This window comes from Neomonachus schauinslandi, chromosome 4 (genome assembly GCF_002201575.2).
Source record: "Neomonachus schauinslandi chromosome 4, ASM220157v2, whole genome shotgun sequence".
In the NCBI taxonomy this organism is placed as follows: Eukaryota; Metazoa; Chordata; class Mammalia; order Carnivora; family Phocidae; genus Neomonachus; species Neomonachus schauinslandi.
This window is the reverse complement of record NC_058406.1, coordinates 39,515-63,038: the sequence shown is the minus strand read 5'-3', so window position 1 is coordinate 63,038 and position 23,524 is coordinate 39,515. Positions and strand designations below refer to the sequence as shown.

The following is a 23,524-nucleotide window of genomic DNA, read 5'->3' as shown; positions in this document are numbered from 1 at the left end:
ACCACTTTGCCTGGCTGGCCTTTGCTGGGTTCGCTCCATGAACCCCTACACGTACCAGGCCTTGAATTGGGCGCTAGCTGCGGGGAGGTGGGGTGGGGTGGGGTGGTGGTGGTAGGGTGGGATGCGGTGGGGGCGCAGGGTCTGGGGGACCTGCCAGGAGCCACGCCTGCTTCCAAGAAGGCTGTGGGATCTGGGGTCCCAGGACCATAAACCCTTGCCCTTGGGGGTGGGGGGGATAGGAGGGCATAATCTGGTTTTCCCACCTCCTTTCTTCTAGCAAGGCAACCTTCCAGCCACTGGGCCTTTGTACCTGCCCTTCCCACAGCCGGGGCAAAGGAAAAGTGGCCATTCCTGCCCAGCCCCATATTGTGGATTTAGGCAAATTCGCAGCAGAGGCCTCGGTGGACCCAAGTATCAGGTGCAGTACTTTCGGGAAGATTTGGCCAAACGGGCTTCAATAACAACTCTGGGATCTGTCCACTGCCCCCCACCCCTTGCTGTGGATTGTCCAGTGAAGTAGAAGTGATTCTCATCATTCTGATCCTCATTTGATCCAGTCGAGACCGGCCTGGCCATCGGAGTATCATTTTTTTTGGCGAATTCCCCCCCACCCCACCCCCTGCCCCATGGCATTGCCTATTCTACTAGACTGCTTTTCCTGCTAGACTGTTGGCTCTTTATTATTGATTTGTAAGAGCTCTTTGCATAGAAGTCCTGTCTGTCAAATGTTTTCACCTGGATGCATTTTGTCGTGCATTGACATCCCCACAGGCACGTGCTTATGGAGCTCTGGGGAGGCTGTGGGCAGGGCTGGGAGAGGGTGCCCCAGGTCCCATGCCTCACCTTCCCTCAGATAGGTGCCGCTATTACTCCCTCGGACCGGGAAGGACACAGATTTGTGAGCAGCAGGTCAGGGTTCCACCCTATGCAGTCCTGCCCGATTTTCGAGATCTACAGCCCCACACTCAGCGATGTGTGCGGGAACCGTGACTGAACCAGGCCTGCGCCATTAGCCTGCATCCGGCCTGCCACCCTGGGAGCCCGGAGCACAGAGGATGTGAACGCGCCCTCCCGCCTGGATGCCACCAGAGCCACCGTTAGAGAAACTGAAAGCCACCGGTGGGGCGCGGCGGGGCGGGCCCGGGGGCGGGGCGGGCCCGGAGGAAGTGCGGCTAAGGGACGGCATTCTGGGGCCGGAAGTGGGGCGCACGCTGCTGTCTGGGAGTAATGGCGGCGGCGCGGGGTGGCAAGCGGTAAGTTGAGGGTCTGAGGACCAATTCGGCCTTCCGGTGGGTGCTTATACCCAAAGGGGCTCTCCTTGTGCATCTCCGTGTTCCTGGTGCAGCAAGGCAGGGGCATGCCGGGCTGGCGGGGAGTCCTGACTGCGACGTCGTAACCCGCAGGCGCCTGGCAGAACTGACAGTGGACGAGTTCTTGGCTTCGGGCTTTGATTCTGGGTCTGAATCGGAGTCCGAAGGAGCCCCAGAAGCAGAGACGCGGGCGGTGTTTGGAGCCGACCGGAGCCTGGATGGGCTAGGCGGGAGCCCCTCGTCCAGGTGAGAGGAGCGTCTGCCTTGGACGTCTGTAAAGCCAAACCCTTTTCACTGTCCTGGCCCACCCCATCAGGTGGATGGGGATCACTCCTGGGGTCTCAGGACTGAAGCCCAGGGACCTCCGACCCCTCCCCCAGACCCTTCGGCTTATTCATTCTTGCTTCCAGTGTTTGCTGAGGCCTTGCTCTGTGACGAGCCTTATTTTATTTACTTATACTTTTAAAAGATTGTTTGGGAGAGAGACCGTGCGCGCGGGGGGCGGGGTGGGCAGTGGCAGAGGGAGGAGAGAAGGAATCTCAAGTAGACTCCCCGCTGAGTGCGGAGCCTTCTACCCCGAGATCACGACCTGAGCCGATCCGCAAGCAAGAGTCAGACGCCCAACTGAGCCACCCAGGCGCCCCGACAAACCTTGTTTTAGGTGGTGGGCATACTTTGGTGCATAATGAAAGGGTCCTTTTCTGGTCTAGAAGACTCATGCAGCCAGGGTGAATCAGACGTATGGTAGATTAGAAAAGATAAGTGTGGCAAACAGTAAAGAAAAACACAAAGGGTTAGATAAATAGGGAGCGTATTGGGGGCTTCCTGTTGCTGTTTGGTGGAGAAGGACCTTTGAGGAGGTGGTAATTGAACAGAGACCTGAGGGAGGAAGTCACGCAGACAGGGGAAGAAAACTGTGGTGCTTCAGGTATCAGGAACAGCAGAGCTCCTGAAGTGGGGGCAGATCTTACACAGGTGAGTGTCTAAGGAGGAGTGGGGGAGAGTAGTAGGAGGCAAACCTGGAGAGATGATGATGGAGTCAGACCTTGCAGGCCGTTTATAAGACATACCCGTACAATGGGAAGTTATCTCAGGGGTTTGAGCTGTGAAATAATGTCACGTAGGACTAACGCAAAGGGTCACTTGGGTTGCTGTGTTGAGAATAGCTTGGAGTTGGTGGGTCCGGAGATAGGGAGAGACCACTATGGTAATTGGGGGAATTGAGAGATGGTGCTGGTTTAAGAGGAGGCATGAGGGGCTTTGAAGGGGTTTTGCTGAGGAGCCCTCATGGCACTTCGCATGCTGGGTGTAAGAGATAGAGAGGCTGTCTTTCACTTGAGTACCGGGAAAGATAGGGTTACCGACACCTGAGATGGAGCCGAGTGCCAGCAGAACAAGTTTGGGAGAACCACAAGTTCAGTGTTGTATGTGTTGGGTTTGAAATGCAGGTGTTGAAGCGTGTGTAGAGAGGCTGTTGGATATGTGAGTCTGGAGTTTAGGGGAGGGGGGATCTGCTGAAAACCAACAGTTGTCGGTAGCTGTTGTGGAGGTTGCAGATCAAGCCCTGTAGCTTCTTTGTGGAGGCTGGCAAGCTTACAGTGTGGAGGACAGGAAGCCTCATCCCTTTTCCCCCAGCCCTGTGGGCTGTGCCTATTCATTGTACTTGATGCCCCTGCCTTCTCAGCCGGCATAAAGGTCGAGCATCTGAGCATAAGGACCAGCTCTCTCGGCTGAAGGACAAAGATCCCGAGTTCTACAAGTTCCTGCAGGAGAACGACCAGAGCCTGCTGAACTTTAGTGATTCAGACAGCACTGAGGATGAAGAGGAGCAGCTCCACTCTCTGCCAGATACGCTGGAAGTGAGGGCCTAGGCAGAATTGGTGGGGGCAGGGGCACACTTATGGCCTCTGCATCCTGCTCCAGCCTGGCCCTCTGTCTGGTACAGGAAGCAAGTGTGGAGGGGGAAGATGCGGATGAGGATGGGGTCCCCAGAGGACTGAAGGGGAAGAAAAGGGATTCTGCTCCTGTGACCCTTGTGATGGTTGAGAGATGGAAACAGGCAGCAAAGGTGAGAAGTGGCATAGGGTGGGCAATTGGACACCCCCACCACCCCCACCCTGCTTTAGGAGTCTGCCCTAGCCTCATTTCAGTTACTTGGATCTGTGCAGTTGGGAGGAGGTAGGTGGGAGGAGCCCTTCTCTGAGCACTGGCACTGGAGTCCTATTTAGCACCAGAGAATCTCACTTAATTCTTTCTTTATGCGGAGAGGCTCCAGGATTGCATTCTGTCCTTCAGTCAGAGAGTCTAGGGGCTCTCCTGCTCTCTTCCCCTCAGTTTCTCTCTCATGCTCCCTGCTGCCTGAAATCCACTGTGGGCAAGACATAGTCTCTGTGCCTTTGCCAGTCAGTGGAGCCAGAGCCCTTCTTCCCAGGGTCTTGCATTGGTTTCTGCAGGAAAAGGAAAGGACAGAGGGAGAATTCTAGATACCACCTGTCACAGGTCACCATCCAGATCTGGGACCCTCAGCCTCTCCCGTATGGCCCTGAGCCAGGCTCCCTGCCCTTCCAGGAACATTCTGGACTCCTTTTTTGTTCCCTGCATGTGGCTCCATAACATTGCTTCCACATCTCAGAATGTGGGCAAGGGGCGCCATTTTCTCATAGAGCAGGTTTCTGGAGCTCTGGTTGCCTCATGCTCTGTCTGACACAGCTGATTTCTCCCCCAACATTTTGGGTCCTCTTAACCCCTTTAGCATCACCTTACTCCGAAGCTGTTCCACGAAGTTGTGCAGGCATTCCGAGCTGCTGTGGTCACCACCCAAGGAGACCAAGAAGGTGCTGAAGCCAGCAAATTCCAGGTCACGGACAGTGCTGGTGAGCTCGGGTGAGAGGACATGGGATACAGGCTCTCTCTTCCATCTTCTGTCCTGTGAATGGCATCTGTGGTCCCTTCATTGCAGTGTTCAACGCCCTGGTTACCTTCTGCATTCGAGATCTCTTCGGCTGTCTCCAGAAGTTGCTGTTTGGAAAAGTCCCAAAGGACAGTAGCAGGTGAAAGGGAAGAGGGGAGGTAGGGAGGCGTAGTCAGGCCCCTGCATTGGGGAAGGCAGAGGCCTTGTGATCTAGGGGTCCTTTCTAGACCCAACCAGGATAGAGGGATGTTGAAGATAGAGCCAGGCCCTTTGCAGGGTTCCTGGGAGAGGCTGGGCACTCAGGGCCAGTTGGGTGGCTTTGTCCTTCCTTCTTTCTCTTTTCTTTCTGAGAAGGTACATTCTCTACCCAGAATATTTTAGGGGGCCCAGAGTGTGTGCTTGGCTTTGCACCACTAGTTTTCTAGGTCAGGATTCTCTTTTTTTTTTGTTCTCTTTTTCTCTCTTTAAATGGATATCTTGTCCACTTCTTTGCTGTTTGCTCTGGGAGGTGTGTGTGCCTGTAGGTAGGTGTCTCTTCAAAGCTAGTTTGGGAACCTTAAGTTCCACATTAGAGGTACATTGAGTAGAGGAGGCTGTGAAAAGTCTTCAGAGGGGAGAGAAGAGCAGCAGACCTTTGGTAAAAGGGGAGGGACATTTGCCTGAGAGGGTCATGCAGCCACATGACTAGGAGGTAGCAAGGGCATGAAGGGTCAGACTATCCCCAGACACCTTGCAGAGGAAGAAAGAAGACTCTGAGGAAGGGTCCTGCTGTTACTACCTGAAAGGGAGGCATGGGGCAGTGGCGGACCTGGAGACAGGAGTATCTGGGTCTGGTGGAAGTTGCCAGGGCTGGACTCGTGATCAGGAGGGGGCAGCCTTGTGGAGGTGGCCCTGTCGGAAGGGGGCAGGGAAGCTGACAGGTGAGGGTGGTGCTGGCATTGGTCAGGCACGGACTCTTGCACGAAGGGGGCCGCTGCACTGAGAGAGCAGTCGCCATGAAGGGTGGCGGGTTTTGGCAGAAAGCGTGCAGTGTGGGGCTTTGCTCAGGTGGGTGTGCGTTTGGTCTCTCTGCAGGGCGCTGCAGCCGTCCAGCAGCCCGCTGTGGGGGAAGCTCCGGCTGGACATCAAGGTCTACCTGAGCTCAGTTATACAGGTGCAGTTCCAGTGGGGAGAGGGCCTGCTGTGTTCCACGGGGCCTGGCCACATCCAGTGGTCCAGTCCTTCCTTGTTTCCCAGACGCGCGTGGGTTTGGGGCCTCACGGCGTTCTCCTGCTTCCCCAGCTGGTGGCCTGCGTGGCGGAGGCGACGGTGGCAGCAGCTGTGCTCCAGCATGTCAGCAGCTCCGTGCCGTACTACCTGACCTTCCCCAAGCAGTGCCGCGTGCTGCTCAAGGTGCGCAGGCCCCTCGCTGTGTTGGTGGGATGGGGGTGCGTGTCGCTGCCCCTCAAACATGCCCCACTCCTAGCCAGAGTGTGGGTGGCATCTGCGCCCATCCCCACCCTAGCCTTGCTTGGGTCTGTCTCTGTCGGCCCTCTGCTCTTGGGGCTGCAAGGCCAGTCACGTGCGGTGGCAGCTTTCTGATGTTTCTGACGAGAAATGAAGCAAGACGTACTTTTGTTGTTCTCTACTGTGCGTTTCTGGATATGGGCGTCGTGTGTTTTTGTGGTACTGCCTTCACGGGGTTAGTTTTATGTTTTGTTACTCCCTAATTGAGTTCTGGGTGCTTCTCTCCTGAGGTGCTTTGGGAAGGGCTGCCCCCCAGCAGTGACCACAGGGGCCTCTGGCTGGGCTTGGGGAGGCTGGGGCAGGCAGTGACCTCTTGCCTTCTGCAGAGGATGGTGGTCCTGTGGAGCACAGGTGAGGAGACGTTGCGTGTACTGGCCTTCCTGGTCCTCATCAAGGTCTGCCGGCACAGGAAGGACGTCTTCCTGAGTCCTGTCCTCAAGGTAGTGCTCAGGCCCGGGGCTCCTGCCGCTAGAGCCCCCGAGTCTGTGTCCATCGGGGTCTGGGCTGAAAGTCTTGGCCTGAGGGCTGGAGAGCTGCCTTTGTGGTTGGTGCCCTTTGTTGGCGCTGTGGCTCTGGGCTGACCCCCACTGTCATCACAGTTCCCTCCCTGAGAAGTTGGGGACAGTGACAGGGATGGGAGCTCTTGGCCCCCTGGGGCTCCACATGGACTACTCTGCACAGCTCTCTCCTTCAGTGGATGAGGACATCAGGTGTGGAGAGGGACGGGGACCCCACTGTCCGGCTGCAAGCTTGGGGTGGCCTTTCCCACATGAAGTCCCTCTAGAAACCTCTGCATAGGCCTGGCACATAGCTGGGGCTTTTCCACCTCCCTCCTTTCCAGTCCCTCCATGGTGTCCTTGCCTCTTCCTGCAGTTATTCATGCTGCAGCTTCCTTGGCACTCCACTCTACCTACAGGAGCCCTCCTCCTGGCACTGCAAACTTTGTGTGGGATTGGTGGGTGTATACGTGTGGAGGCTGAGCAGCAGCAGGGGGCCCAAGAGCAGGTGCCGTGTAGGGAGAGGCAGAGAGGCAAAGTGGTTTGCAGCAGACATGGCCAGACTGTGGTTCCCGCCAAGGCAGCAGCTGTAAGGGAGAGGCGCAGGTGTCTGGCAGCGGCTTGGAGCTGGGTGGTGGGTACCTAGGACCCTGGGAGCTCAGGTGGCTCTGACTGGGGTCTTCCTGGCAGCAACTGTACATCACGTATGTGAGGAACTGCAAGTTCACCTCTCCCAGCACCCTGCCCTTCATCAGCTTCATGCAGCGGACCCTGACCGAGCTGCTTGCCCTGGACACTGGCATCGCCTACCAGCACGCCTTCCTCTACATCCGCCAGCTCGCCATCCACCTGCGCAATGCCATGACCACACGCAAGAAGGTGTGTGGTTGTGCTTGTGGGGTGGGGGATGGCCCCAGCCTAACCCGGCTGAGGGCCTGGGGCCTCCTGGAAGCCTCATTCTCTTGGGAGAGACAGCCCAGCATCTTGGTGGGATCAGGGTCCTTGCTGGGGGGCTTTGGGAATAGGTGGCAGGTGGAGGGGGGAGGTTGGGTAGGTGGGCACAGTGCTGCTGCTGGCTGGGATCCTGTGCACATGGTGGGTGAGGAAGAGCTGGGCCATCCAGGGGCCCCGCGCTGACCTGGAGATGGACTTCGCTCTGCCCAGGAGACCTACCAGTCGGTGTACAACTGGCAGTTCGTGCATTGCCTGGACTTGTGGTGCCGTGTGCTCAGCGCTGTCCGCCCCAGTGAAGCCCTCCAGCCCCTGATCTACCCCCTCTCCCAGGTGGTAATCGGCTGCATCAAGTGAGTCGGGTGGGCAGGGTTGCCCTGAGGGCCGAGGGAGGCCGGGGTCACGTGGGCTGTTGTGGGGGTCAGGGTCAGGGCCACACAGGGAGGCATCCTGGGGGGCCAGGGAGGAGCTGCTTCTCCAGGAGGGTCTGGGCCATCCCTGGACCCTGGGGTCTGTTACTTGGCAGCTCCTGAGGAGGGACTGGGGGTGGTGCTGTCTGTGGCCCAGTGTCCCAGACTCGTGCGTTCTGGGTGATGCTGGGTAGAAAGGGCCATGTGCAGCTGGAGGGAATTGGTTCTTGGACAGAGCAGGGCTGTGTGGTATGCCACACGTCAGTTGTGATTCCTGAGCTTTGGTCTGTGGGGGTGGAGGAGCTGCATGTGGCCGGGCGGCTGCCGTTGTTGGCCAGGAGGGGTCGCCCCTGAGCTCCTGAAGGGGGAGTAGGGAAGAAAGGAAGCTTTGAGTGAACCATCTCCCTTTGCCGCCCACCTGCATTGAAATGAAATTAAGTCAAAAGTTATTTGGGGTGTTCCCTCACCCTGACAATTGAGTCATGGGCAGCCAGGCCAGGAGGGTGGTTTGTGGGGTCTGTGAGGCTCAGGCCTCTGCTCACCCTTGCTTTCCCATGCTCCCAGGCTGGTCCCCACTGCCCGTTTCTACCCCCTGCGCATGCACTGTGTGCGTGCTCTGACGCTGCTCTCGGAGAGTACTGGCATCTTCATCCCAGTGCTGCCCTTCGTGCTGGAGGTGAGAGGGTACCCGCCACCGGGGTGGGGTGGGGCGGTCCAGTGTCTCTGTGCTGTCCTCGGAGGCCCTTCTTGCTGTATGTGGACCGTGTGTTCTGAGATAACGGTACTTCCCGAGTGCTGGTTTTCTCATTTGTAGAGCAGGTTCTGGGAGGGCATCGCTCTGTGCAGTGCCTTGCCACCCGCCCAAGCTGGTGGTGTGTGTTGGTGGGCTAGAGTGGCAGTGAGGACACGGACAGCTGCCCTGCAGGGCTGGCCTGAGGCGGCTGGTTTTAGGACACACTTGGGTCTGTCCGGTCTATCACAGTGACCAGGAGAGCTGGGCCGGAAGCCTAGGTCTGATTCCAAAGCTGCATTTTTTTTCCTGCACACTCCTGTGTGCATTTGTGTGTATGTGCACATCTGTATGTATACACGTGCATATGGGTACTTGCATGCCTGCACATGCGTGTAGCTCAGGTGGGGAAAGGTTGTTCGACTACAGCCCAGAAACCCACTAGGGGCTAGGCCCCAACCCACCGTATACTTAGGACTTCACATCTCCCTATTAGAGAGCCTTAGTGCCACCCACCACTAGATGGGCTGGATGAGTGTCTCAGTGTGGTGTTCTGTGTGTCACAGGGCTGTGCTCTGTATCTCCTACCAAGTAGGAGAGAGAAGGGAGCCCCTGGAGGGTTCCTATTCTGATTTCTTCTAATTTAGCACAGCTCTCATACTGACTGACCCCTGCCTCAGCTCTGCTTGGCATGTCCCTTCACACCGAGGGGTGCAGGTCTCTCCTTCCCAGAGAAGACAAGTCAGGAGGCAGTTTCTGCCCTGCCCTTCCTGGGTGGGTGGGAAGAGGTATTGAGAGCAGCGACCCTTCCCCCAGCCCAGGCTGAGCCAGGTTTGAGAAAGGGCCATGTTCCCTTAGGGAAACAGTTTGTTATACCACAGTTGTGGGTGGTTTTCATCTGGAGTTGTGTTGAGCTCAGCTGGGAACCATCATTCCCAGCTCTGGTATCTTCGGTGTCGGCCACCCGTCCCCTTCAGAACAACATCCTGGATCACCTCTGTGCAAGGGTGGTGAGGAGGGGCCAGGCTTGGCTCCCACTCTGCTGCCCCCAGGGCACCCTGCAGCCTTCAGCCTTCGGACCTAGGGGTGGGCTTCTCCAAGAGGCAGAGGCCGATGTACGCAGCCTGTGGTCTCCGTGGAGGATGAGGGAGTGGTTGCTCCCCAGGCCCTCGTCGGAGATCTCCCAGGGATGCAGCCCTGGGGTTGGCACCGGTCCTCAGGGGTGCAGTCAAGGGTGAGGACGTTGCAGTGACAGTGGCTGTGTAAAGGAAGGACCTTTCTTTGGTTTTAGGAGGGAGTCAGTAGCATGTGTGTGCTCCTGGTCCTACTCCCATCGGCCAGATCCCCACTCTAGGATAAAGTGATTCCCTTGGAGGCCAGAGCTCTGCAAGGCAGGGGGGTCTGTGGGGCCACAGGACTGGCACTGCATGTGGCTGCTTGTCCCTGGTTCCAAAGCGGGTCTCTAAGGACCCAGGGTATGGCTAGAGTGTGTGGTACAGTGAGGCATGAGGCACAGCAGGCCAGGCTGATGTGGTCTTGGGACAGGTTTTCCAGCAGGTCGACTTCAACAAGAGGCCGGGGCGCATGAGCTCCAAGCCCATCAACTTCACCGTGATCCTGAAGCTGTCCAAAGTCCACCTGCAGGAGAAGGCGTACCGGGTGAGGCTGGTCTCAGGCCTCCTGTGGAGGGGTTTGGGGAGATGCCTTGGGTGGGGGTCCCAGCCGGACGTCATAGCGTACTGAGGTCAGTGTGCAGGGTGACAGGAGTCAGATGAGTGTGGACAGGAGGGGCCCGCTGCCCTCCAGAGTTTGTGGGGACCTTCATGGGTCTTTTGGGGTGGTGGGGGGGGGCAGTGTTCCTTGGCCTCAGCTACTCTGAGTGTGAGTGTGGCTTCTGGGGAGGCTGTGGAGTCACGTCCTCCGATTTCCACCCTGGAAAGTGAGCGGACACATTGGACCGCTCTGGAAAAGGGCTGAGCTCCCATCTTCCCACCCCTGACATTCTCCTCTCTTCCCTGCTGCCTCAGGATGGCCTGGTGGAGCAGCTGTATGACCTCATCCTGGAATACCTGCACAGCCAGGCCCACAGCATTGGGTTCCCTGAACTGGCGCTGCCCGCCGTCCTGCAGGTGTGTACCCACTGTCTGGCTGCCCCTTCCCTTCCCTTCGCAGATCCCTCGACGGCCTGCCATATAGCAGACGAAGCTGTCTTAATGGGCTCAGCTCCCCATTTATGTAGTGACTAGAGGGAGGCATCCTTGTCACAGCCACACAGGCCCAGTAGCAGAACCTAACCTCTGTCAGAGGTCCGTCTGCTTTCAGCCCAGATGTTTCCCATCTCAAGGAGGCAGGTGCCTCTCATGGGAAGGGCCAGGTGGCACTGCCTGTCCCTGTCTGGCCCTGGTGGGCAGAAGCAGCCCCACACAGTCGTAGGCCTGCTTGGTGAGTAGGGGTGGGCTGCTCGGACCAGAACTGGACTGGCTCAGAGGCCCATCCAGGGACAGGTGTGGCCGTGTATGCAGGGCTTTATTTCTGGACTCCATGTCCCGGGGATCGTAGTATGGAACAGGGCTTAGCAGACTGTTCTGGTAGCGTCAGAGGGTAAGAACTCCGGATTTTACAGTCATGTGGTTTCGTACAGCCGTTCAGGCCTTCGAGCCGATGTACAAAAAACCCACAGAAAGGCATACGTGAATGAGTGTGGACATGTACCAATACAACTTTATTTACAGAGACAGGCTGAGGGTGGGATTTGATCTGGAGGGTAGATCCATGCTGCCCCACTGCGGCCTCCATGCCTCTGCCTGGCCTATGGGATGGGCCATCTGCTCTCCAGCCCCCGTAGGCCCCGGCAACAGCGGTCATGCAGCGCCCCCTTCCCCACAGTCTGGTGTGTGCACTTGGGCCCCACTCCCCAGCTGTGTGCACTAGGGCTCCCCAGGGCCAGACTTGTGCACTTGGGCTGTGAGACACATGAACCCATGTTCCCTGCTCCCCCACCACCTCCCTGTGGTCATGTGTGACCCAGACAGATTGTGGGGTGCAGAGCAGGCCTGTGTCTGGACCCTGACCGAGCCGCTCTTCCTTCTGCAGCTGAAGTCCTTCCTCCGGGAATGCAAGGTGGCCAACTACTGCCGGCAGCTGCAGCAGCTGCTGGAGAAGGTGCAGGAGAATGCAGGGTACATCTGCAGCCGCCGCCAGGGGGCCTCCTTCGGTGTGGCCGACCAGCACGCGGTGGTCAGTTGGGAGCCCGGGAGGGTGGCTGGGCGGGTGGCACTGCCTGAGCGTACTAGTCAGTGCAGGGCTGGGCTTTGGAGGTTTGCCCAGGATGGGACATGATCCTGGACCTCTCCCCACAGGATGCCTGGGAGAAGCAGACCCGAGAGGAAGGGACCCCTCTCAGCAAGTACTACAGCCAGTGGCGGAAGCTGAGGGAGCGAGAGATCCAGCTGGAGATCAGTGGCAAAGAGCGTGTATGTCTGCAGGGGATGTTTGCTGGGGGGCGGGTGGAGGGGGCTATGGGCAGGCATGACCACCTGGTTTGTTCTGAGACAAGGATCCAGCTCCCTGGCTGTGACTTTAAGATCAGAGTGGGGAAGGGGGCTTGTGGGAGGGGACAGTCCCAGGGACAATGTCAGCAGGATGGCTGGGGCCTGTTGGCAGCTGCAGCCTGTCCTGTGGCCGCTCTGAAGGGGCAGACGTCATGCAGAACTGGGTAATCAGGGCTTCTCTTACGACCTTCAGGAGGAGTCCCTGGAGGCCAGACTGGCTGGGGATTTTGGAGGAGGGAGTGGCTAGACTGACCTTGGACACCAGAGGATCGGCAGGAGGCACAGGAGGGGCTATGCTCTGAGTCTGGGCCTGGCCAGTGGGTGTGGGATGGTGTGACTTGAGGGCACATGCTAAGTGGCATGCCTCTGTCTGTGTCCTTGGGCTCATGTCGTCATGGGTCTGCTGTCGTTTCTGGGATTGATGGTTGAAGGTTGGAGACAGAGAGGTGAGGGGCTGCAGCTGCGCCTCCAGCCAGTGGGTGTGATTCTACCTTTGATGGCACTTGGTGGCCAGTGTGTGGCTGGGGCCTCCTCACCTGCCTGGCAGGGCGGCTGTCCAGGAGTCCTCTCCAGTGATGCTGACCAAGAGTTGGCTAGAAAAAGTGGCCAAGCAGAGTCTTGGCGTGGAAGACTGGTTGGGAGGCGAAGCTTGAAGGGCAACGGAGGAGGGAATGGGGCACTGGGTTTGGATAAAGCCTGTCTTTGGGAATGCGAGGGAGAGGGAGACAGCGACTGTGGTCAGGGTTCTTGTTGCGTGACGCACGATGTGACCTAGCTGTGGCTGTGGGCTAAGCCTTTCGGTGGGGGGTGGGGCCCAGGGCTGAGACAGGGCAGGTTGGGGACCAGGCCTCGGTGGGCTCTCAGAGCCACCTGACCACCCTCACCTCTTGCTCTGATTCCGGGTCTTTCCAGCTGGAAGATTTGAACTTGCCAGAGATAAAGCGGCGGAAGGTAGGAGACAAGAATGAAGACAGAGTGGAATTTAAAGATCTCTTTGACCTGGACAGTGATGAGGAAGATAGTACCATGGACTTCTCAGAGAGAGGTAGGGGCCTGAGCTCCCTGTGGGGAAGGGGAAGGTGGACCTGGAAGGCTTCCTCAGACACCTCATGGAACCAGACGGGGGTGCCGGCTCCCACCTTACCGCTCATGTTTCCTGGGGCCCTTCTCCCACCACTCTGCTTGCTCTGAGGTGAGGGCCTCCTGGAATTGGAACACGTGTCCCCAGACCTTGTTCCCTCGCTCCCACTCCTTGCTGGGCACTTGGGAGCCCTCTCCACCTGCCCCAAGGGGGCCTGAGGGAAAGGTGGGTGGGTGTGGGGTTGTGAGCCTGGCCCACCTTCCTGCATTAGCTTCCCCCAGTGTGCATTTGCTGGCAGGCCCACTCCCATGGGTTCTTCTCCTTGGTCCCCAGGGATGCCTGGGTCCCCAAGAGCTTGGCAGAGGGTAGAGGAGGAGGAGGAGGAGGATGGCAGCCAGGAAGAAGTCGGCAGTTCAAAAGGTAAGTGGTTCCTGGGGGTGAGGGGTAGTGCTGTGGCCCTTTGAGCCTATCTGTCCAGGAGCCCAAGGCTGTCATGGGCGTGGGTGCACGGGCAGGCAGGGCCATCGGGTGGGAGGATGGCTCTAAGCTGGGCCCACACCCCTCCTTAGGGATGCCAGGCCAGCTGCTGTGTTCCCGCTGGTTCTGGCAGCCAGTAACAGTGGCACCAATAAATTAATTAGGGCTGTGATTAATTAGTGATGAGGAATCTCCAAGGCTGGCTTCTTCCTGATAAAGCAGAATTTATGTTGCCTTGGTCTCTCCCTGCAGATGGAGGCCCAGACACAGAAGCGGGCCTGGACCTTCGGGAGCTGTGGCGGCTGGCCCAGGGACCAGAGGATGAGTTGCAGGATCTGCAGCTCTCTGAGGAGGACTGAGGGCTGCCAGCCTGGGGACCTGCGGGGACTGCTGTGCAGTGCTCCCACCTCACCAGGCAGTTGGGCTTGTAGCTTCTTGGCTGGCCCTGAGCCTGGAGGTCAGGGCCCATGCTGCGGGGGGAAGGGCAGTAGATGGTGGATGGGGCTTTATTTTTACAACATGAGAGACCAGAAAGTACCGAGCCCTGCACAGATCCCTGGAGTAGTGGCCGTGGGGATGGAAACCAGCACCGTGGGGGCTGTCTACTGCTGCGCCCCAGTGTTGGGTTAGATACATCAAGCCTGTGCGAGAAGCTGGTCTGGAGTGGGACTCTGCCCCGACCTCTTGCCCCCGATGGCAGGATGCGGAAAGCCTCGCAAGGAGCAGTCCCAGTGCTAGACAGAGCGAGCAGGCATGGCCGCGGCCAGTGTGGCATGACGTGCCTCCTCTGTCATTCTGTGGTTTGTCTGCAGGCACCCAGGATGCAGAGTGCCCGTGCCTGGGCTCAGGTTTGGGTCCCCAGGCTGTCTGCACCTGGCTGTACTGCCACCCCAGAAAGTTCTGAAAACTCTTTTCCTCTTAAGTCACATTTTCCTTTTAAAAATTCTTTGTGTTTCTGCATCCAAATCCAAAACGCAAGTAAGCTGTGGGGTGGGGTCTTTTGCATCAGCTGCTGGCACTGAAGGACTTAGGGGTCAGGGTGGCTCACCCACCAGCTCAGCACAGAGGCTGGGGGGTTTCTGCGGGGCCGGGGAGCAGAGCCACAGTTCCATTCTCTTGCTTGGGCGAGGCTCGGCCAGCAGGGGGGTGCCCCCCCCCATAGGGGGAGGGGGCCATTGCTGGGGACAGGGGCTGCTCCCCAGAGGTGAGCTCCCGCTCTGGGGCCCGCAGCGTCGGTGGCTGCAGCGGCAGAGCCACAGGGAAGCTGGCCATGTAGAAGACTCGGCCTAGGCGCTTGGCCACCTGTGGAGAGACGGGCCTGGGTGGGGGCGCTGCTGGCCTGCTGGCTTGCAGCCACAAAGAGCCTCAGTGCTGACCCACCGTTGTCTGGAGACTCCTGCCCCCAGCTGGCACTCACCTGGGCCCGGATCTTGAGAGCAGGCCCTAGCTTCAGCCCCATGGTGGTCAGGAGGTGCTCCTCGGTCAGCAGGGGCAAGGTCTCCCCGTCGATCCCCTGTTCTCTGAATACCTGGGGGGGGGGGCGGGGGGGATGTCAGGGCCTGAGTGCTGGGACCAGTGCCTACCCACCCTGCTGGGTCCCTCCAGTCCGCCGAGGGCTGAGTGCCTGGGGTTGCCTCATGGCTTTCCAGAGAGAGCAGGGCCAAGAGAAGCTGTTGGTGAAGTTTGCTGGAAAAACTTGCAAAGGAAAGGAAGATCTTTGTGTTGGGCATATGCCTGTGTTGGAGGCAGAAGCGCTGACATGGCGAAGGGCCGGTGGCGGGGTGGGGGGCATGCAACAGCATCCTTCCCCCGCCCCACACGCTGTTAGTGAGGAGGGGAGATGCGGGGTGGGAAGAGGCACTGGGGAAGGAACTCAGAACCGTCTCAGGAAGGTGTGTGACCACCCCGCCCCCTCACCGGTGCATATTCTCCACAGCCAGACAGGCCCCCCACAAAGCTGCAGACATCGTCCACTGTCCACTTGCTGAGGTCCTCAGGGGCTGTGGCCTCCTCCCCATCCATGAAGAGTCCCCCCATGGTGCCTGGGTTGGGGGGGTGATATTACTAGGACTACGGCCAGCGCTTTCCTATTCTCCCACCCATGTCTATTGAACTTGCCCAAATTGTTCGGAGGAGATGGACTGATGACTGAAAGGGATTTTTTTTTCTCCCCATGGACCCCCTCGCTAAGACCCAGGGTGGTGGTGGGGACTGGGTTTCCTTCCACCCCATGGAGGGCTCTAAAGCATGGAGGGGGGATGCCCACCTGTGTGGAAGTAGGGGCTGACGGCGTAGGGTAAGCCCAGGGGCAGTGGAGGGGGCAGCATGGACCCTGAGAGAAGCCCCTTCCCCTCAGGGCTGGCCCCTCCAGTTGGGGCTTGGCCCAGGTTGGGGCCCTGGCCCCCAGCAGCCACCATCTCAGGGTCCTCTCCTTCTGAATCCTTGGGGGGCTCATCCTCAGAGCCATCTTGTGCCCAGAGCCCAGCCCCCGTGGTCTCCTTGGACTCACTGGAGTGGGCTGAGGCCGGGCTGGGGCCCCCCTTCCGAAGGGCTCCGCGGACAGGCCCCCGGGGAGGGGTGGGTGGGCCGGGGCCTGGGGGTCCCTGGGGGGGCAGGGCCAGCAGCGGCGCGGAGCTGTGTCTCAGCACCAGCATGGCCCCGCGCCGCTGCAACTCTTCGGCGCCCTCAGACGGGCGCAGGGCGGCTTCGGGCGCCAGCAGCTGAGGCCGGTGCGCGCTCTCCAGCTCCTTCTGACGCAGCAGCTCTGCCGACATCTCCAGCCTGGACCGGGAAAAGCAGACGGTAGTGTGGGTCATGTAGCTCGGCAGTGCCACCTGCTCCTCCCCGGTCGCCATCGCACTTACCGGGCCAGGTTCTGCTTTCGCAGGAGCTCCTGCTGCCGGGCCAGCATCTCCGCCTGGGCAGGGGGCAGGAACCCGTAACCTGGTGGGAAGGGGACAGACCACGAGGCCAGGTGGCCGAGTGGTCTAGGGCCACCCAAGCCCACCTGGTCTGTCCTTGGCTTCGACGGGGCGGGGATGGGTAGTCGGGGCGCACTCGGGGACACGGGGTCTGTCACTGGCAAGCCCAGATGCGCCCACACCGACGGCCTCGCGGCGTGCTCACTCACAGCCCCTTAGGACACAAAGAGCTCACACACCCCGCCCACTCCTCACCTGGGGTCTGGCAAAGAGCCGAGGGCACCCCCAAAAAGGGGGGCCTGAGGTGAGGACCCAGGGCGATGTGCGGGGCATTCTGGGGTGACAGCAAGGGGGGCGGCTGCGACAGCTCCCTGTGGACGACAGGACCGTAAGCAGTCCGCGCCGCAGGCCCCGGCCTAGTCCCCGCGCGCCCCCTCCTTTCCCGTAACTACCCTGCACCCGCGCCCTCACCCCCACCCCCTCCCCTCCCCTCCCCTCCGGCCGCCGCCTCTACTAATTGCCGGCCCCGCGGGCGGTCGATGCGGCTGCTCGCTACGACTCCGGGTCGTGCGCCGTCCCCGCCCCCGGCTGGCGGCGCCAATTAATCTCGGCGGCGGCGCGGAGGCGCTGACCCGGCGGGCGGCGGCGACTGCTGCGGTAATTACCGCGCGGGGCCCACCCGGCCCCCGCCTCCCCCTCTGCGGTGGACCCTGTGCGGCTGGGGGGTGGGGGGCGCAATTAGCTGCAATCCTGGAGGCGGGGGAGGCAGCTGCAAATAGCGCTCCGGGGAGGAGGGCGGGGGGCGCGGCGTTGTTGGGGGGGGGCGTACCCTGGCGCCCGGCAGGAGGCCGCGGAGAGCCGCCCAGCTCCTTACCGCCCGCCTAGCTCGCTCACCCCTTGGCCTCTGCAGGTGGACCGCGGGGGGGGGGGGGGAGGGGGGTGGGGGGGGGTGTGTGTGTGTGTGTGTGTTCCCTGCCCCAGCTCTCGGACTTCAGGGTTTCCAGACCTCGCGCTGCTCCCCTCTGCTGCCTTCTGGCCCCCTCCACACCCCCCTCTCCACGGACTCCCCCAATCTGCCTCCAGCCCCTCACCTACCTGTAGGGGGGAGCAAAGCCCTCAGCTGTCTCTGGGGCACCTGGATTCAGCGAGTCCCACAGTCGCTCAACAGACACGGCAGTCACCCTTAACACCCTGCCCAGAGGGGTGGTCACCCCCACACATTCTACTCCAGGAGTGTTCTGGGCCTCTGACCAGCTCAGCGGGTGTCAGGACCTTTCTGCAGACCATGAACCTAGGGCCAGCACAATGCCTGGCACACTCTGTACCGACAACGGCAGCGTGTGGCTGCGATGGGGGCGAAGAGTGTGCACACTGAAGGCAGGTGACAAGGTAAGGAGATGCAGGCTGTGGACGTGACCTGCAGAAACCAGGTACTAGGTTTCTGATAGGCCCACCCCAGCTTTGTATCCAAGAAATGAGCAAAGAGAAGATGGGGGCCTCTCTGATGTGGGCACCCCAGTACCTCTCTGAGAAGGATGGGGTGCCAGCTGGCACGGTGCCCTCTCGGTGCTGAGCCAGGCCCTGCTTTCGACGCTGACCTGCCGTGGATGAGGGCAGGTGGACTTCCAGGCCACTGGGGCTCCTCACAGCTGCTGCCGCCACCTCCTGCCGGACCCTCAGGAGATCTGGGAGTTGGGGAGGGGGTGATCAGTGGTGACCCAGAGGCCAGGCTACCCCAGGTCTCTCACTACCCCAATGCTGCTGAGTGAAGGACACTGGGCAAGGACACCAAGGAGACCAGAAGCCAATGAGAGCACATCCTTACAGTGACCTTGCTGGTTGGTCATGGGGACAGAAAGATGAACAGAAGGCCACAGGACAGGAGAGACTCAAATCATTACAGTGCAACTAGCTTTATGTGGTGTTAGGAATGGGGGTTGGGAGGCACCCAGCTGTATCGGGAGGGGGGCAGGTAAGCATTTGAAAGCGGTATGGGGATTTCAGTAACCCAAATGCAGTGGGGAGGGAGGGAAAGTCTCCGAAGGCAGGGGATTCTGTGGTGCGAATGTTGATATTGACAGGAGTTCAGAGGTTGTGGAGAGCAAGGCTGCAGATGGGGTTGTGCAAAGACCCAAGAGTGAGGGCGCAGGCCTGCTCCTGGAAGAGTGGGAATGGGTTTCCAACCCTGTACTGACAATGCCCAGGTGATCCCCTTCTAGGTAACACGCAGTGCACCCTCAAGGCGCCTAGCACTCTGCTCCCCATCGGAGTCCCTCCATCCTGCCCGCGGCCGGGCCTCCGGGTCCCCCCCTCCGCCCCGCGCAGCCCCCCATTTGTGCAGGCTCCGCCGCCGCCGCCGCCTGTTTATAAATTAATTACCCGAAAAGCGGAGGTGGGTCCTGCCCGGGCCGGGTGCCAGCCCGCAGAGCCCAGCCGGCTCGGCCGCCTGCATCGATCCCAGCGGGGCCCCTCGCCCCCGCGCCCGCCCGGCGGCCTCGGTTATTTACAGTCGGCTCGGCGGCGGGGGCGGCGGCGCAGGGCCATGATTGACAGCCCGGCTCCGGGCGCTGCTCCCCGGTGGCCGGCGCCCCCTCCCCGGCGCAGACCAGCGGAGCGGGCCCCAGGCAGGGCAGGGAAAGCAATTAAAAAGGAAGATTTTTAAATTATTAACATTTGGTGAATTATTCAGGCTCTCGGTGCCTGACTGCCCTGGGGGACAGTGCCTTGTGTAAGGAGAAGAAATCCTGCCCTCTTTCCCAGCACTCCTCACGCCTGAAAAAGCCAAGCTAGAGGCAGCACCGTGGGCTGGGGTCTGCCAGGCTAGAGTGCAGCTGGTCAGGGTGCCAGATGGTGGGTGGGTGAGGTGTGTCCATGAGAGGCAGGAAGGACAGATGGACAGAGCAGTGGGGAGCTGGGTGGGGCAGGGACTGTGCCTCCAGCCGGGGCTTTTGAGCACCCCTAGAGGCAGGTCCTGGCGGCCACATCCTAACTGCTACCCATCCTCCCTTCCGGATGCCTAGCCCGACAGCTCCCCTCCTCTTGGCCCCTCCCACGGAGAGCTGAGCCCAGGTGAGGTGGGGCACCATCTCACACACCACCCTGATGGCAGCTTACAGGACTACAGGCCATGCGGACCAGCGGACAATGAGAAGCTGCATGTACTGGAGAGGGGCGGGTGGGCCTGGCTCAGTCCCCACCTTCCACTCGCACTGGGGCTCATCCCAGACTGTTTCCTCATCTGTGAAATGACAGTGCTTGCCTGTCACAAGTGAGGGGTGGCCCTGCAAGAGAGTCTGTGGGAGATGGTGGGGGCGGACTGTAGGGCTATGCAGGTGGGGGATCCCCCAGATCTACCCAAACAAGTGGATGCCTGGGCAGAGGGAGGAGGAGAGTCACCCCTCAGTGCCCCCTACAAGGGCCTACAGATCCGCATCCAAACCCAGTCTTGGTGTCAGCAGCCAAAGATCCCGGAGCCTCTTTGCAGGGTGAGCAGAGGCCTCCAGGGACAGCAAGAGCCCAGCACACACGGGTAGACACTTGGTAAGGGATGGTGCCATGGGGTGGGGGCACATACCGTGGCTGGGGAGGCCCAGGTGGTAGAGACGCTGGGGGTCCTCAAAGGTGCTGGCCTCACTCAGGGCAGACACAAGCCGGCGGTAGTGATCCTCAGGGGCCATGCTGGGCCCTAGTTCTGGCAGCAACAGAGTCTCTGTGTTGGGGGGAGCATAAAGTGAGGGGATTCTCCTTCAGATGCTGCCACAGGAGAGGCAGGACCTCCCCTCCTAGAACCTGCTGCTGGGCTGATTCTGCCCTGCATGGGGTCTGAGTGATCCCCCTCCCTCCTTGTGGCCTGTGCCTCCACCTCCAAGTTGAGCTCCCACCTTGGGGCGACTTGCTTCGTGCCTTTTTCTCCAATGGGCAGTCACTGCTGATGTGGGGGGAGCGGCCTAGCCTCTTGCCCAACAGGTCACCTGCTGGGGGAGGGTAAAGTGAGCCCCATCATGCATCTCCGGGCTTGGAGGGGATGGAGGCTGGGAGGGCCAGGGGCAGAGAGGGACCCAGCCCAGGCCTCCGTCCCAGCCAGCCCCAGCTCAGCCCAGAACCTAATGATCATTGCTCAGGTGCTCTTGGGTCCTGGCCAAGTCAAAGCCTTTTCCAGTCCAGGGTCCCAGGCCTTCAGCCAGAGGACATCTTGCCAGGGTTTGGATAGGTCAAGGGACGGTTCTGATCCTGGACTTTGGGGTATGTGTGTATGTGATGGGAGATTTGTGGTAGCAGACTCAGGTGGCAACTCAGGACTCCACAGGCACCCTGTTGCCCCTATCCAGCCAGACTGGTCTCCTGTGAAATTAATGATCGGGCCCTCCTGATCATTCTGCTGAAGAGGAACTGAAGGCTTTGGTTTAGCCTGGAAGTCACCTTCCCTCCCAGGGGTGAGGACCCTAGCCTCTATCCACTCAGGGAAATCGCTAGGCAGCAGGCCCCCAAGGACACCTTGAAGCCCCCAAGGTCGGGCACACCTGCCACATCCACTCCTGGGGACCTCCACCTAGGCCACACTCCTCACTGCCCTTAGAAGGCCTGAGCCAGCACCCTGGCCTTGCCTGTCACACAACTGCCCACCTGCCCCCTGGGCTCTGAGCTCTTGAGGGCACCCCTGAACAGTCTGGTCTGCTGTACACAGCCTGGCCATAGTAGTGTATGTGCGTATGGGGGGGGGGGGACAGCCCCACCCCTCTCTGAAGACCTCTCTCAGGTCCTACATCCAAATTATACTCCTGTCTCCCCAAATCCACCCCTCTCCATCCCAGCCCCTGATCCTTCCTTCCTGAGCTCAAGGCCTGGGATAGGGTGTCTGATGAACAGCTCAGCAGATGTCCTGTTCTCCCGGGCCCACCACAGTGCTGGCCTCCAGGCCAGAGCCCATGTTCTGGCCCCCTCTCCACCCTGAGGAGGCTGCCTGGGTGGGTGGGGTGAGGGCTACCCCCTCTGTGAACCAGGCCTGCCATGACACCTCAGCAAGGCAGGCTTCCCAGAAGCCTAATTCCCAGAGCCTAATTCCTTTCCCTTATTCCCTTAATCTGTCATTTTTATCAGGCCGGGGAAGTGCGGCAGCAGCGAGAGGCCAATCAATCTCCACTTTACAGCTGACAGAATGGTGCTAATAAGTTATTGATCTCAGCCACCTCGCTGCCACCTCGGCAGCCCAACCCTAGGCCTTGCCCCGAGGGGGACGAGGTCCTTACTGCTTGGCTGAAGGGTCCCTACCTCAGTGACCTGGCAGGACAGAGAGGGGCACAACCAGCATGAGGGCTCCTTGAGGAAGCCAAAGCTGGCTCCCAACAGCTTTGGGGCATCAGGGCCCAGCTGGTAGGAGAGCCACGACATCCAGCTGTGCCAGGCCTGGAGGCAGATTTGGGCTGGGTCCACACCTGCTGCCCATGCCCCATCCTGCATACACCCCTTTTAGGTTTAGCAAATAACCCAGCACTCTCACTTCCCTGAGTCCCATTCCCATTTTCCACAGTGGAAACTCCCCCTCCCCTTCCTATGGGTGAGGGGGTGGGGGTGGGGGGAGGTGCTTCTGGAGGTAGAAGGAGGACCCACAGTGAGACCCAGCCCACTGGCTGCAGTAAGGTCTTGCCATGGCGATCTGGGAGTTCGCTAGTCCCTGATAAGGGCCATGTTCACTCATAGACACATATACACAGTCCTAAGACACCAGCATGGACCCAGGTTGAGCCCCTCACAGTCCTCCACGGCCTTTCCTGTCCAGGATCCATTCCTGTAGGAATAGGACTGACATGTGGCTCCTGGGGAAGCAAGAGAAGGTGACGGCAGGCAAATGTCCCCACCCAAGGGCCGACAGGAGCAAGTGGAAGCCAATGGGGGACGACAGCCCCAAGGAGAGAGCAAACTCTCACAAAACCTAGACACAGTGCACACACGCGACCGTTCATGCAGAATACCTGTGACCCCTGGCGTGCAAGCAGGGGTCACAGCAAAGAGTGAGAGTGAGGCCACAGGTGTGTGGCATGGTGACACCCAGACGCAGAGTGTGAGCTGGGTGCCTGGGCCATGCCAAGGCCCCAGGCACGCAGCCCTAGCAGGGAGCAGGGCGCACATGCCTGCTTTCTCACATGCACACCCGTGCCCATGTACTGTGAGGTCTCCATGTGTGCGGGCAGCAGGGGGAGGGCCTGCTGGCTCAGAATATCTCAATCACCGTGGGGCTTCCGCGGCTCCGCCCGATCGATGGAGCAATTAGATTTTATCAGCTGCCTGCTCAGCAGCCTCCGACAAGGCTCCAGAAGCAGCCCCCTCACACCCACCCCACAAAGGCCTTCCCAGGCACAGGCACGCCTGGGGGCACTAGGGAGATGACCATCTCCTGGTCAGCTTTTCTGAGAGCTGTAGCCACTGCTGGAAACTTCCCTGCCCTGGGTCCATTGGACTGCAAGGGGCCCCTGCCAGGTCCTTTGACCTCTCCTCTTTCAGTCAGAGCTCAGCCATGCCCCATTCTCTGCAGCAAAGCCTCATGGCCAAGTCCCCTCTGGCCTGTTCCTCGGGGGGAGGGCCTGGGTCCCCCAGCTGCCCCCTCCTTCTGAGCTCCTGCTACCTCCAGGAGCTGTCCCTCTGAGATGACCTCAGGAGCTTGGGCCAGCACTCTCCTGCCCCACCCCTGCAGAGGTCCGGGCTCCAGCCCCCCATCTCTTAGGCGATGGACCCCTTTCCTCCAGGGGCCTGTGCTCCATGGGGTTGGTGGGCACTCTCATGCATGCAGACCGTGTCCCTGCCCTCAAGTGAGCCATTCAGGATGTGCATTTCCGAGCCTGCGTGAGGCCTGCCCGTCCCGGACTGTCCTCCCTGCTTCTGCTCCTATGGGAAGGGGGTGGCAGTGGCCTTGACCGCTCCAAGGCCACCCCAGAAGCAGCCATGGTGGAGCCGGTGGAGCCACTGCCTCTGCCTCCCGTCTCGCTGGCTGGCCGGGATTAACACAATTACCATCACACGGAGCCCCGGGGGACAGCCAGCCTTGCCACCTCCCGCCTCCGCTGGCCTCCCTGGCTGCCAGCCAAGGCTGCTGGAGGTGGCGGCATCCAGAGCTGCTGAGCAGAGACGCTGGCGGGGGGTGTGTGAAGCCCGGCCAGCCAGCGAGACGGGAGGCAGAGGCAGTGG

At 60.1% G+C, this 23,524-nt stretch overlaps 2 protein-coding genes across 6 annotated transcripts in view; one reads left to right on the top strand and one right to left on the bottom strand.

Annotated features, from left to right (window-relative positions):
* Positions 1–1,211: 1,211 nt before the first annotated feature.
* Positions 1,212–14,384, top strand: NOC2L (NOC2 like nucleolar associated transcriptional repressor). 4 transcript variants are annotated; one of them, XM_021683309.1, is made up of 19 exons: positions 1,212–1,253; positions 1,404–1,556; positions 2,995–3,169; positions 3,256–3,378; positions 4,063–4,183; positions 4,270–4,360; positions 5,296–5,374; positions 5,503–5,613; positions 6,054–6,167; positions 6,915–7,103; positions 7,389–7,528; positions 8,150–8,261; positions 9,861–9,974; positions 10,343–10,444; positions 11,409–11,552; positions 11,675–11,788; positions 12,779–12,911; positions 13,281–13,367; positions 13,677–14,384. In XM_021683309.1, the coding sequence occupies exons 1-19, from the start codon at positions 1,228–1,230 to the stop codon at positions 13,781–13,783; spliced, it is 2,235 nt and encodes a 744-aa protein (XP_021538984.1). In that variant the 5' UTR covers positions 1,212–1,227; the 3' UTR covers positions 13,784–14,384. The 4 variants fall into 4 exon arrangements, with proteins under 4 accessions (XP_021538984.1, XP_021538985.1, XP_021538986.1 ...); XM_021683310.2 differs by having other exon boundaries at positions 1,213–1,253; positions 11,466–11,552; XM_021683311.2 differs by lacking the exon at positions 5,503–5,613 and having other exon boundaries at positions 1,213–1,253.
* Positions 13,931–23,524, bottom strand: part of SAMD11 (sterile alpha motif domain containing 11) — a 21,176-nt gene continuing 11,582 nt past the window's right edge. The window contains exons 6-15 of one of the 2 annotated variants that reach the window (XM_044913836.1): positions 20,227–20,316; positions 20,135–20,137; positions 19,920–20,054; positions 17,868–18,030; positions 16,601–16,716; positions 16,289–16,367; positions 15,691–16,205; positions 15,342–15,466; positions 14,842–14,952; positions 13,931–14,726 (exon numbers count right to left, since the gene is read on the bottom strand). In XM_044913836.1, coding sequence (XP_044769771.1) covers positions 14,481–14,726; positions 14,842–14,952; positions 15,342–15,466; positions 15,691–16,205; positions 16,289–16,367; positions 16,601–16,716; positions 17,868–18,030; positions 19,920–20,054; positions 20,135–20,137; positions 20,227–20,316 — 1,583 coding nt within the window. In that variant the 3' untranslated portion in view covers positions 13,931–14,480. The remainder of the gene's footprint in view (positions 14,727–14,841; positions 14,953–15,341; positions 15,467–15,690; positions 16,206–16,288; positions 16,368–16,600; positions 16,717–17,867; positions 18,031–19,919; positions 20,055–20,134; positions 20,138–20,226; positions 20,317–23,524) is intronic. The other variant, XM_044913835.1, reaches the window with a different exon arrangement.